Source organism: Aulonocara stuartgranti (assembly GCF_965226115.1).
Source record: "Aulonocara stuartgranti genome assembly, chromosome: 17".
NCBI lineage: Eukaryota > Metazoa > Chordata > Actinopteri > Cichliformes > Cichlidae > Aulonocara > Aulonocara stuartgranti.
In genome coordinates, this window is record NC_138953.1 from 14568618 (window position 1) to 14583089 (window position 14472).

The window sequence follows — 14472 nt, forward strand, 5'->3', positions numbered from 1 at the left end:
TCACAATGAACACACCCGAAACTCTGGCTGATTGGGACCCACACCCAGTTTCACACCTTGGCTCAGGCGATTAGAGGATCATCAGGGGGTCCTTTTGTCCCTCTGTGGGGGGTTTCTCCCACTAGGTTTATATCTGGGACTCTCCACCATTTGACCTTAGAACTGAAGAAGTTTCTCGGATGAGAGGTGAAATGTCTTCAAGCAACTTAAAGAAGTCCAGACGCTTTTCTTTGCAAGCTCCTTTGACTACGATGACCTGGATGACTGAGAACCTTCACAGACAGTAACTTGAAGTCATTTCTCTATGACTTTATGACCCCATCACATCATTTTTGGCGAATTTTGGCCCATTCTTCTTCAAAATGTTGCTTCATTGAGCATTTGTTTATACATAGTTGTATCTGGAGTTGACAGGTGCGCCGGTGTGTCCAAAGCAAATGACTCTTTTAAGATGATGTAACAGCAAGATGCAGCCTGTTTCACTGGGTCTCCATTTCTGTAAAGAAATTTAAATAATTGTACAAAAAACATCCGAGGTATTGGCTGCATTGTTATATAAATAGTTGTATGTAACTTTGTTGTGTTCAAAATTTGTGCATAAATTTAAAAAAATTAAAATATATATTTGCATTTCAAGTTTTGAAAATGATTTGTTAGACATGTTGGTTGGTTCGTCAGAGTAAAAGAAAAAAAAATCTAACCTTTTCATACTTTTATGGTTTTTGTGTGATTTCAGGTTAATTGTATTAACAAAGTATATCAAAATGTAAAAAACTAACTGTAAATTCTAGCCAAGTTTTAGCTGTCGGGTAGACAACCTCACACTCCATTATAGAATCATTTTCATACAGAGTTCACGGTTGATGACTTAAATGTGTCCAGGTCCTGTGGCTGCAAAACAAACCCAAAATTACATCTCCTCAACCAACATGTTTGCCAGTTTCTATGAGATGTTTGTGCAGATATGCTGTGTTTGGTTTTCACCAAATATGGCACTCTGCATAATGGTCAAACATGTCCACTTTGGTCTTGTCTTACCAACAAGCCGTACTTGATTAATCTTTTTCTAATTGTCCTCTCGTGAACTTAAATATTTAACATACTAACTGAGACCCGTAGAGTTTGAGCTGAAGCCACATTAGCAACTTTTATAAAGGTCATCACACTTGCTGTTGAGCAGTTACTCATGTGCGTTTAATTATCAGCACCTGGCTGCTGTTTTACACTCCTAACTCCTCTTGGAGCAATAACGGTGTGCTTAGTGTTTCCACGCACTGGTTCTGTACGTTGTGTTGTCTTCTGCTAAATAAATAATGACAGAGTGAAATGTGTCATGCTTTATTGTTCAGCTGAGATTGCATTTATCTCATTTTAAGACCTGGTAAGTATCACATTACTCTTTAAGATGCCCTGAAAAACAAAACCTTCACTGTAACACTTTAGGTTAGTCAAAGACTAATGTTCTCATGTTTAAAAAAATTGAATAATATGTGTAAAGTGAAATCATGAAGGCGTCCCAACTTAGATAAGCAGAAGAGAACGAATGGCTGGATGGGTTTAGGAATTATAGGCTTTTTATAAATGTTTATACTTATACATTTTCAGAGGCTCAAAATTATTGGAACACACACATGATTTGAAATATCATATTAAAAGATAAAATCGTTTTTAATAATTGGATAAAAATCCAAATTCAGTGACTGACTACATGAAACCTAGAACACATGGACATTACTAAATGCTGCATTTCCTCCTGTGAGATGTCTATCAAACCTTTATTTTCCCTTAAGTTGCTGCTTGTTTGTGGGTATCTCTGCATTCAATTTTATATTTAATAACTACTTTTAATAAAAGCATGCTGGGCTAGGCTGAAGGAGGACTGACATTGCCATTGAAGAGTATGCTGTTATTTTGCTGTAGGGAATTTGCACCTTGTTGCAAACCTGTTTTTACATTCAGGATGGTGTCTCTTGATTTTACACTTTGAAAGTGAAACACCTGCCTCCTCAAGAACATTCTTGATTTACCTTTTGACCCTACTGGGAACATTTGCAGTGTTGTGGTGACCAGAGACTATGGATAGTGAATGACATTTGGCAGCTACAGGTGACACAAATTGGTGATAAAGTTTTCTCAACTTCCTGGCAAACAGCTTAAGCGATTACCAATGTCAGCATGGATTGAGATATTACTTGGTAGTAAATACGTTTTTGCCAAGGGCTACCAAGGCAACCAGGGCCCGGAAAGTCAACAAACAACCAGCTTTCAGTTTCAAACTAATGAAGATCAAGTGAATTACTTCCAGTTGTGAATGCAACTGTATGACTCGCAGGCTTTTTCTTTACTATGTAAATACATCTATCATCATGCACTTTTTTGATGCTGTTGGCATTTATTCTTTTTAAGAACACATCAGTTTTTGAGTTGACCAATCCAAATGTTTTCTCTTTCATGGATTTATGGTTCATGTTTTTCCTAATCTAATGATGGCTCCTCTCACTTGCACAGGCATCTCTTTTGAACTCGTATTTAAAATTACTAATGATGATGATGATGATGATGATGATAATAATAATAATAATAATAATAATAATAATAATAATAATAATAATACATTTTATTTGAGGGCGCCTTTCTAAAACCCAAGGTCACCTTACAAAGAGAAAACAACATCAATAAAACAGTAGATTAAAATAGATTCTAATAAATTAAAATACAGAAACCAGCAAAATACAACTACAAACAACAAATTTAAAAAAACAAACAAAAAAACCCCCACGATTTGACAGCAAGTTTTAAAGCGAGTAAGCCAGGTTAAACAAGTAGGTTTTGAGTTGTGACTTAAGTAAGGGAAGAGAATCCATTTCTTAAGGCTGAAGGAAGTGAGTTCCAGAGCCGAGGAGCAGAGCGACTGAAAGCTTACCATAGTGGTAAGGCAAGCAGAAGGAACAACAAGATGAGTGGCAGATGAAGATCTGAGAGAGCGGGAAACTGTGGTGATACGAAGCAGATCACAGAGATAAGGAGGGGCAAGGTTATGAATACACTTAAACATGAGAACTAAGATTTTATCTTAGTTTATCCTGGCTTTTATGGGCAACCAGTGAGGCTGTTGAAGAATTGGGGTAATATGGTCTCTTAAGAGAGTACGAGTTATGACCCGAGCTGCAGAATTCTGAAGAAGTTGAAGTTTATGGAGGGACTTATTAGGGAGACCAAATAACATACTTGCCAACCTTGAGACCTCAGAATTAGGGAGACATTCAAAAGGGCTGTTGGGGGGGAGTGGTATACATATACGTATATACACAATAAACTTGAATTTTGCAATGTTTACTTATCGGGTAAATAGGTTAAATGTCACCGTTATTATTGTCCGGCTGGAAACAGCAGAGGTGTCCAAATTCACAGGCTGTGTCCACCTGAGGACCCAGCCTTCGTGGTCTAAGTGGGCCGGGTCCTCCGAAGGCCGAGTAGGCCGGAAGTGAGCGACTGTGAAATTGGACGGTCTAGCCTTCAGAATTATGTCATGAGCTCTCTTGATGGAGTGAAACTCTGCTGTCTGCTCCTTGCGATCTAAAGTATAACCTGACGCTGGCGTAAATTCTCAACCATCTTGGACTTCTGTTTAATCAGTTCTCTGTTTGACGTTTACTCAGCTGTGTGAAAACCCTGGAGCAACCCTCCCGAGGGATTAATAAAGTTTTATTTAATCTAATTTAATCTAATAACTTTAATCTCAGCCAAACTGATTTAGTCATGAACACATAAAACAATAACATGTTTAAGTTATTTAAGTGACTTATATATCATGTTTAACCTGAGTAGCGAAAGACCGCGGGGGTTTGAAAACGATGTGCCGGGAGTTTGCTGTTCTCCCCGGCTCAGATATTTGAAGTTTACACAGCTACATTCTCGCCTGAAAATATGTTAAAAGTTTATTTTGTGACCCACAAAGAGTAATAAGAGTAATATTAAAACTAAGTAGCTGCACCAGTAGTAGCCATTGTTGGAAACTGGAATTGCCTGAGCCAATCTGGGATATGGTTTTTCAATTTTGTTGTCCGAGTGGAAAATCGGGAGAAATTCGGGAGAATGGTGGCTCCAGGAGATTTTCGGGAGGGGCACTGAAATTGTTCGTAGAGATTATGGTCGTTGAGGTATGAGTGAAGCTGGAAGGCAAAAACTTTCTCAAGGATTTTCGAAATAAAGGCGAGGTTTGATATAGGGTGGAGATTATCAAAGTTATTGGGATCTGAACCAGGCTTTTTGAGAATTGGCGCGACAGAAGCAGTTTTCAGGGGTGGAGGAATAATTCCAGTGTTAAGGGAAGCGTGGATAATACTATGAGAGGAGCCAATGAGGGAAGACAAGCTTTAACTAATACAGTGGGAAGAGGGTCGAGCTGACAAGTGGATGATTTTGATTTTTGAATAAGATTTTAATACATCAGCTATGGAGGGAAGAGTAAAACTTGAAAATAACTGGGAGGAAGACAGTGAGGAAAACAAAGTCTACTTCACAGTTTGTTTTCGCTGCTCTTGCGGTGACCAGCAGGTTGTCTCTGTCTGTCAGTGTCAGTGTTTTAACTTATTTAATTTCATTCTTGAGTTATGTTTTTATTTTTTTGAGCATGAGGAAATCCTACAGCATCCGCTTGTGCTTTGTGGAACTTCTTTTAACGAAGATGGGGTTTTTATTTCGCATGTTTTTATTGGCAATCCTGACTGTTGTTTGGAGTCATTGCTACTGACAAACAGTTACATACTCACGGGAGTTTCTTCTGGATCTTCGGTGGAAAGGCCCGTCTCTGGACTCTTTTCACCCTCCAGTGTTTTCCAGCTCTGGATTATCTGGTAACCACAGGGGCACTCTTGTTTTTAACAGAGTCAAAGCAAGGAAGCGGGGTAAGAAGGGAGGCCTACGTCAGCGATTGAGGAAGAAAATACGATACACTTTACTCCTCACTGAGGAGTAAATTGGATGAACTGCATTTGAATGTCGCACATTTACGGGACTACAGAGATACATGTCTAATGGCATTCACAGGGATTCTGACCTTGATTCTTCTCTGGAATTAAAGGGTTTCGGGTTTCCCATACATCTGGATCGAGACCCCGGAGCCACCCAGAAATCTCAAGGAGGAGGGGTGTGTTTGTATATAAATCAGAAATGGTGTAAAAACGTTACTGTTCGTAAACAAGTGTGTCTGCCTGACATTGAGTTCCTCTCTGTGTCTTTGAGGCCGTTTTATCTGCCGAGGGAATTCCCACAGATTAACGTCACCGTCGTTTACATCCATTCTAAAGCGAATCCTAAGAATGCGACTGGCACCATCTCCAACGTCATCGACTCACTACAATCTCTCTCCTGAGGCCCCTAATATTGTTCTTGGGGACTTTAATCGCTGCGATGTGAAGAAAACACTGAGCAGTTTTTATCAGTATGTGAACTGTCCCACGCGCTTCAATAAGACTCTGGATCTATGTTACAGTTCCATAAAAGGTGCGACCAGAGTGGTCGGTGTTTACAGAATCATGTAGAGACATTAATGAACTCACTGACGTTGTCTGCAGCTATATCTCCTTTTGCAGAGACATGATTATCCCTTCAAAGGTTTTGCATTTTTCCCTAATAACAAACCATGGTCTTCAAAAGCCCTTATGAGGCTGATTCATGAAAGGAAAAAAGCTTTTATTGAAGGGAATATCTTGAAAGTAAGAGAAATTAGGAAGGAGATCAGATCAGAAATTAAAAAAGCCAAAATAAAATACAAGGGTAAGGTAGAGGCGGAGATGGGTAGCAATAACTTAAGGGTTGCCTGGGCAGGTATGAAACACATGACTGGTCACTGTTACAGTGACTGTAATAAGATAAGTCTCCCTGGTTTTAGTTCAGACTCTCAGTTAGCCAATGAGCTGAATAGATTTTATTTGAGATTCATTGATAATTATAATTTTAGGAATACACTTGATTTCTTAATAGAGAGCACCAGAGCCCCCCTCCCCCCGCTTTGTTCTTTGATGAAAGAAGGGTGGAAAATCTTTTTAAAATGAGTAAGACTAATAAAAGTCCAGGTCCTTAAGTATATGTGACCAGGTTCTTGGAACATGCACTGAGCAATTATGCAGTATTTTTTTTATTACATCTTTCTTTTATCACTTCAGCAGCAGAAGGTTCCAGAGGTATGGGAAAAATCAATTATTTCTCCAGTTGCTAAGACCACAAAACCTACATCATTAAATGATTTTAGGCCTCCTAAAGTCCTTTGAAAAACTTGTCAGGAAGGAGATCCTGCAGCAAGTAGAAAATCTTATAGACCCACTACAATTTGCATACAGGCCTCGTAGAGGTGTTGATGATGCAGTGGTCACTCTGTTGAATTTCCTTTATTGCCATCTCGATGGTGCTAAAGCTCATACTCGGCTTTTATTTATCGATTTTTCTTCAGCTTTTAATACTATCCAGCCACATCTTTTAGTTGATAAACTTCTTAACCAGTTTAAACTTGATTTAAACTGGTTGGTTGGATTTTAGACTTTTTAACTGACAGATCTCAGTGTGTGAACCGCTGTTTTTCCAAACAATTGAACTCTTCTACTGGCTCACCACAAGGTTGTTGTCTCTCTCCTCTACTGTATATTTTGTACACTAAAGACTGTCGCAGTACACAGGCCAACAGGCATTTCATTAAATATGCAGATGACACAGTCATTGTAAGCCTCCTTCATGGTGAAGAGGATTCCCATGGGCCTGTTGTGGATGAGTTTGTTTCGTGGTGTGATCAGTCCTTCTTAATGATCAACACCTTGAAAACCAAGGACATGGTTATTGACTTCAGGAAGACATGTTAATATTACTAATTAAAGTGAAATAAAAATTCAACAATCTGATCAACTTTATATGTTATATCTACTTATGTCTGCTCATAGATCAGGTCTTCCCTGCCCATGAAACTGCATATTAGTCAATGGTCTAATAATTTTTGAGCACTTGAACACAGCTCGAAAATCTGTCATTTCTAATCTGTAACCTGTAATTCTTAAGCTTTTAATGCAAAGTTTTGGAATTAATGCTAAAAATCTGCACTTCAGTCACATTGCAATTGTTTGACTTGAAGCATTTGATGGTGTGCAGAGGCAGAACTACAAGAACTGTGTCTTTGTCCAGCAAGTATATTTTTGTTTTGATGATGGTCTGACCATATGTAATATTTCTGTTTACTCACCTGTGCTGTGAAAGTATTAGTGCTGCTAACTGAGACTCTATAATGTTTGGTAATTACTGTCTTTCCTTGTTAGGCTGTCCAACAGTTTGGGACAACCTTCAGTGCTGGTATCATGCTGAGGTGGGACAGGTGGTCAATATCTCGTGCGCCTCTGGCATCTGGCAGCTGTTGCCTAATAACCAAGGTAAGTCCATTTCACCTCAAATTGAATGATTAGTTTTCTTTGGTTTAATTGGCTAATTTAAATAATTGCTACTGTACCAAAATTTGACATTTTGAAGATGCTTGGCTGTGTTTTTTTAATGCTCTAAAAACAATGTTCTTATGTTAGGGATCCTAACTTGATATAAACTGCAAGGAACTGCAGCAGAACCATCAGCGTTGGTTGAGGCAGGGCAACAAAGTGATTAATAATGCTGCCAACAGTCATGGCGATCTTTTTATCCTCCTGCTTCTGTCTGTATAGTGTTTTCCTCCTTGATGTTATCTGTGTGTGTGTGTGTGTGTGTGTGTGTGTGTGTGTGAGCCAACTCAACAAAAGAATGTTGTTGTTTTTTTTAGATGCCACTAAAAGGAAGATTTGAACCTAAAAACCATTTGCATTTGTCCATTTTCACTTCAGAGCTCAGCAACTGACTGTGGTATATTTAGAGATCTTTGAGCACCAATGTTTTGTTTTCACTGAGTGGTTTACAAAAACTACATTTTTCTAGACTGCACACTGTAGAGACTAGTGCTGTCCTGACTGTTTACACGACCCTCACCTTTTCCAGAACTCTGACTCATCCAGCTGGCTGGTTTAAAGAAAACATAATAGACTCTCTCCAGTCTCTCATAACAACAAATCACTGACAGATAGATACAGACACAACTAAGAATAAAAAAAAAACCATGCATTTCTGGATATCTGAAAGATAAACAATGACAAAGAAGATATCAGTATTTAGACATGAGATATAAAAATAAGCCACTGAAACAAAATGTAATGTCTTTACTAAATGTCTTTTACAACCCTTGCCTAGACCTAGACACAACATAGGTGTGACTCCCCACTCCTGCTACTCCCAAGAAAATGGGACTGGACTCTCACACACATCACATCACCACACGCACTCTGGTTTTTCTTCATGCACACTTCCTATAATTAATATCTCTTTCTGCTATTTGCACATTTTTTTACTGTAAATTTCTAAGTTAAATCTGTAAATTTTGTATAACCTATAAATTGCAAATAAAACCACTGTCATTTAATGGTCGGGCATTGCATTGCACAGCTACAAGCATTTCACCTCATGTCATACTGTGTATGGTTGTGTGTGTGACAAATAAAATTTGAATTTGAATTTGAAGCAACACACACTCAAAGCTGGTAAACAGCTGGCTCTTTACTGGGTACAGAGGAGAAAAGGGGAGTGGTGAGGTGAGTTGGAGGTTAAGAGGCCATCCGATAATCCCTGGAACTTCTCCAGTCTCCACCTGTCTCAACAGCTACCGCACACCACACACACACCTAGGAGGGAAACCTGCACACACCCACACACACTCTTATGGCAGGAACCATGGAAACAGACATGGGACATGATCATGGATCGTAACAATGTATAAACTTGCAGTTTACTTTGAAAACAGTGTACATTAGATAAGCAACTTTTCTAATGCACTCCCAGAAGCTTCTCCACATTGCTGTAAAATTCTTACAGAAGTGCAAAAGGAAGAAATCTTACAAGCAAGAGCAACTAAATTTGAATCACATTTTTTGTTATTTTACCTGTTTTCTTTTTTTCTTTTTTAGCAGAAGAATCTACTGTCTTCTGTGGAACCAGTTCCCAGTTTAGATTTAGGGGACAGAAATTTACAGGATTAGGTTTAAAATATGGTGACCCTGAACCCCCCGTAGTTACACTGCAACTGACCTAAACAACTGGGGATTTCCATGATGTACTGAATGTGTCTTCTTCCCTCTCTGTGTTTATACACCACTTGGAATTTAATCATTATTAATAATCCTCTGGCTCTCTCCAATGTGTGTTGTCTCACTTCCTTCACCCACCAAGTGGTCACGGCAGATTCCTCCCTCCCTGAGACTGGTTCTGCTGAAGGTTTCTTCCTATTAAAAGGAGATTTTTCCTTTTCACTGTTACCAAGTGCTTGCTCACACGGGGTCGTCTGATTGCTGGAGCTTTCGCTCTGTTGTTGTAGGGTGTCCATACTATAAGAGTTGAGTTGTGCCTATATTGAATGTAATTAAAGGTATGAAACTTTCATATGAACTGATCAAATAGCTCTAAGATCACTGGCTGACTGAGTGCCTGCCCTTTTGTTGTGTCAGCTATTTTGCTAAATTGTTGCTAAACAGAATAAGTAGTTGCAGCAGAGAACATGCACAGTAAGTGAGAGGCTGTGTGTAGAAAAGATTTACTTGACTAATTTCCAGTCTTGAATAAAACACTGCTTAAATGAAAAAAAGAAAAAGGAAAAAATGCAGAGTGAAAGTGTATACTTTGCGTGGAGGGATCAGGAGGCGGAGGTAGCTGCTGATGACCTCATAACTCAGTGTTAGTGGGTTCTCGGACCCCACTGGATTTCCTCCTCCACAGACAGTACCGATAAGTCCAGCTCTGTAACTGTGCAGGTGATCCAGGCTTTTCAGTGGGAGAATATAATGAATTGGAAAATCAAAGAGTTCACTGTATAAGCCTTCCTTCAGGAATGAGTTGGTGCTGCTCGATAGGAATAGCATTGTGAGCTCTAATGCCCTCCCTGGAGCCTTGGCCTTCAACCTCCATTCACATCCTGCCATTTGCCGCGGCTGCAGGCCTGCAGGCTCTACATGCCACTTTATACTGAGGCTAATACAGCTGGATAACGCTAAATCCACCCACGACTCAAACCCACACTCTCCTCGCTTAAGCGTCGGACAGGCATTTTCAAATAGTGAAACAGATTTTTTTTTTTTAAGTGTAAACTTTGTATCCTCCTCTCACAAACACAAACTTGCACCATATACCTGGTGACCTTGTGTGCATCATTTATTCCATAAGGGTCACTGTGGCTGAGCTCCACTATTCTAACTCCAGGCAATGGTGGGAGAACATTGCTTTGAATTCAGCTAATTCAAATCCAGCATTTGCACCCTTCACCTGCATCATCTCCATTAATACTTACAGTTATCTAATAAAAACGTTTCTAATATTATGTTTTTGTTGTAACCTTGGATTCACAGGCAGCAAGTGACAGTTTATAGAAATCAACTAAAATGTTGCTCGCTGTGCAGACTTATGGAATGGGCTATTTTTATGCCCTAAAATGACAAAATCATTAAAATACAGCTTACAAGTACAATTTTATGTTTAAAGCTTGTGTAAAGTGTAAACAAAGCAGCCAAAGTAGCCTAGGCCCATTGCAATGTATTGAAGGGAGGATTTAGGGTCACTTTAGGGCCACTTCCAACCCTAACTATATGCTTATCAAAAGCATATAGTTAGGGTTGGAAGCAATGTGCCCTCTAAGCTCTGCACACAGAAAATCTGTGTTGTGCACAAAGAAATCTAACCTGAACTGAAATTAAAATAAATACGTTAACAATTCTGTTTTGCAGTGTTATTCAGTGAGTGACTGGCTGCTCCTGTATGGGATTAGAACGATGCCACCTTATCCCATAGTCCAGCCAATGATGCGATTCACATTCTTATATACGCACCTAATCAATGTCGTTGACAGGTTATGACAGCGTCCTTATGTGCCGGTACCACTGTAATTTGATTATTTTAATAAACCATGTAACTTGGATGGATTCGATGCTGGCGTGACCACAGTGCACACGTCTGCTGTTGCTCACAGTGGTTCAAGGGACCGCTCAGGGAGTTTGTGTGTTCGCTCAGACACATGAAAAATTAGAGGGAACATTGGTTGGAAGTGGAAGTAATCTTGAAAGTAGTCTCACTAATCCAAACTGGGAGCTGGTTCCACAGAAGAGGTGAAAGCTGATGGCTCTGCTCCCATTCTACTTTAAATATCCTAGGAACCACAAGTAAGCCTGCAGTCTGAGGACGAAGTGCTCTATTGGAGTGATATCAGGCCATTTCCTATGGCCTGATCTAAGCGCTGTATTAAATTATTACAATCAACAGTATCAAACACAACACTGAGATGACAATCACAGAGATGACTCCACTGTTGGGGCCGTAAGATCATTTGTAACCTTCACTAATGCTTTTTTTTGTGCTGTGATGAGCTCTGAAACCTGAGTAAAACTCTTCAAATCAACCATTTTTCTGTAATTGATCAGTTAGCTGCTTTATAACTTCTCTTTAAAGAATTTTTGCGATAAAAGGTAGGTTTGAGATTGTCCAATAATTAGCTAAGACAGATGGATGGAGTGATACCTTTTTAAGGAATGGTTTTATCATTGCCTTTAGTACTTATACCATTATTAGCTTAAATGTCTTTGGCAAGTAACCCAATAATAGAGACAGGAATGCTTGGCTCAGCAGAGTTTTGACTTTGTGTCAGCCTGGCTACAGTGAAGAAGTAGCCATCGATCATATTTAATCTCTGTATAGTTAATATTTCTTTTTACATGCACTTTGTAGACCCTTTTTTAAAATCCATGGACAGTCAGTATATATATGTTTTTTTTACTATACTGCTTTATTGGCAATTTATATTAAACAATAAGGCAAATAATCCACCATATTTTCTGGACTACAAAGCGCACCTGAATATTAGCCGCACAAGCTAAAATCAAGAGAAAATCCTGTTTTGTACATACATTAGCCGCACCTGACTAAAAGCCGCAGGTGTTTCAATGTTGACTTATCATATGTAAGAGAATATGCAAAAGGAATATGCAAGGGAATTGTCAGGAAAGAGATGGGTGTTTGGAGACACATCCCTTTTATTAATATTTTGAAAAACAAGTTATGGGTACATATTTGCATAACTTTTTAGGTATACGTACAAGTACCGGTAATTACAAGTACGAAACATGTACTGTGCTTCATAAACGAGTAACAAATGTAGTATATAACAATAACCTACAGCACACCAGAAGAATAGATTCGGACTACCTTTTGGGCTCAGGTGCAGTGACACGGCTTTAACAAGAAGAAAAGTCAGTCATTCACCATTATCTTTCTCTTCTTCGTGCGCACTAAAACCACTAAAGTCCTCTTCTCCAGTGTCGGAAACGAACAGGCTCAGGGTGGCTTCGTCATCCACTCTTAGCTCCTTTCCTTTGTTGTCACTTTCAAAACCAAACAAATCCTCGTTGTCAGTGTCAGAGTCGAACACCCTCTGAAGGGCCGTGGCGGTGTCCTCCTCTCCACCATGCAACAGTCCAGCCCTTCAAAATCCGTTGGTGATCATGGATGTTTTCACACTTTTCCACGCTGTCAGAATTCACTGGTGGAGTTGGGCATAAGTTGCTTTTCGCAAGTTTATCGCCGTTCGTCATCCACGCCTCCCGCTGAACACGTAGCACTACTTTGAAGTTTGTTTTTCGCGCTACTTCGTACGGCACTACGTTGCCTGGCGGACGGACATGTGACCAACATACCACTCTTGAACCCCGATACTGTGTATCTGATCACATTCCCTTCCGCCAGGCAACGTAGTGCCGTACAACAGCGGAACAAACAAAACAAATCCTCTTATGATATCACAAAAATCATGGACAATCCTTAGAAAAGCCGCACCTGACTAAAAGCCGCAGGGTTCAAAGCTTGTGCAAAAAGTAGCGGCTTATAGCCCGACAATTACGGTAATCAATCTGTCATATACATAATTAATATCCTGGTTCTCATATTTAACCTCAGTTCTGTTAAAAAGCAGTTAAAGGAAATTACTGAGGACTCATCTGTATTCTTCATTTTCTTTTCATTTACTTATGCTTTTAGTTCCTATCATAAACTGCAAAAACTGGACAATGGTCACTGATATTATTTATTAATAATCAACCTATTTACATTATTTTCAGTATCATTTGAAAATATATTGTCTATAAGAATGCCATAATATGATGTGATTCTAGAACTTCTAATGATTTCAGGTTACAGGCTCTTATATATTATAGGCTCTGTCATTTTATGTTTATTTGGGTTTAACATTTAAATTTTTAAAATTTACACAAATTAAATTTTTTGGCATTTTCCTGTGAACTTTTCCTGCATCCAGTCTTTACAGTCTTTGTAGATTTCAACTGTTATGCATTCCAGCACATTATTAGTCAGTGTCATCACCAGAGGTTACTGTAATCCAATTACTTTTTTCAAGTAATGAGTAAAGGATTACTATTGCAAAAAAGGTAATTAGATTACTGTTACTTTCCCGTAAGCATGCTGCGTTACTGTGTTACTAAAACCGTGATTAATTGCGAGAGTGTCTCATGACAATGAGGTAAGCGAGTGTGACATTCGTGGCAACAGCTGTGTGCAGATCAACAATGGATAATATATTGAGTGCGGAAGAGCATATGATCATGCAGCGTTTAAAGCGTGGAAGTACTGACCTTACTTTGAGTTTGATTCCGTAAAAAGTGACAACATTAGCGTCCGCTGCTCACTGCGTGGGAAGAAAACTTCTTTTTACAGCGAAAAAAAACCCTTAACTTCTGAGCAAGCACCAAGTACGCTACCAGGGAATGGGAAACTCACAGACAAACCCGCAGATTCTTCCACTGACCACTGCGGCACACCTGCACCAGGGTAAACCTCCGCCTACCCAACTTCTGATTTACAGGTGAAAATAGAACAACAGGACCGCTAGTCTTTGATTTTATTTATTTTCTGCTGTGTTTTACTTGCATTTATTTGAAAGACTGAGTGTAAACACCAAAAACCTATTTTATTTTATGTGCAGAAAATAGGTTTAAATGTTAAACAAATTTCTTCCAGTCAGTGAATGTTGCATATAATTGAATTTTTGCTTGATGCATAAAGTTAAAAGATTAAAACTAATAAAACAAGTTTTAAAACGAGACTTTTCCATTTGATTACATTTTGTATGATGGATTATGCAGAAAAAGTAGAATTGGGCTGAAAGATCTATCGCTTTATTACCTATTCAGGTTGTAAATCGTGTTTTTTAAAAATAACTAAGTAACTAAACTTATTTGCTTTGAAAATAAGTAATCAGTAAAGTAATGGGATTACTTTTTTGGGGAAGTAATAAGTAATTAGTTATCAATTACTTTTTTCAAGTAACTTGACCAACACTGGTCATCACATTATCCAGTCCCTTAAACT

The 14472-nt window shown here is 38.8% G+C and overlaps 1 protein-coding gene across 2 annotated transcripts in view; it reads left to right on the forward strand.

Annotated features, from left to right (window-relative positions):
* ghrhrb (growth hormone releasing hormone receptor b) overlaps nt 1-14472 on the forward strand; it is a 73721-nt gene that overhangs the window by 34680 nt on the left and 24569 nt on the right. For both annotated transcript variants that reach the window (XM_082509900.1, XM_082509901.1), the window contains exon 3: nt 7302-7412. In XM_082509900.1, coding sequence (XP_082366026.1) covers nt 7302-7412 — 111 coding nt within the window. The remainder of the gene's footprint in view (nt 1-7301; nt 7413-14472) is intronic.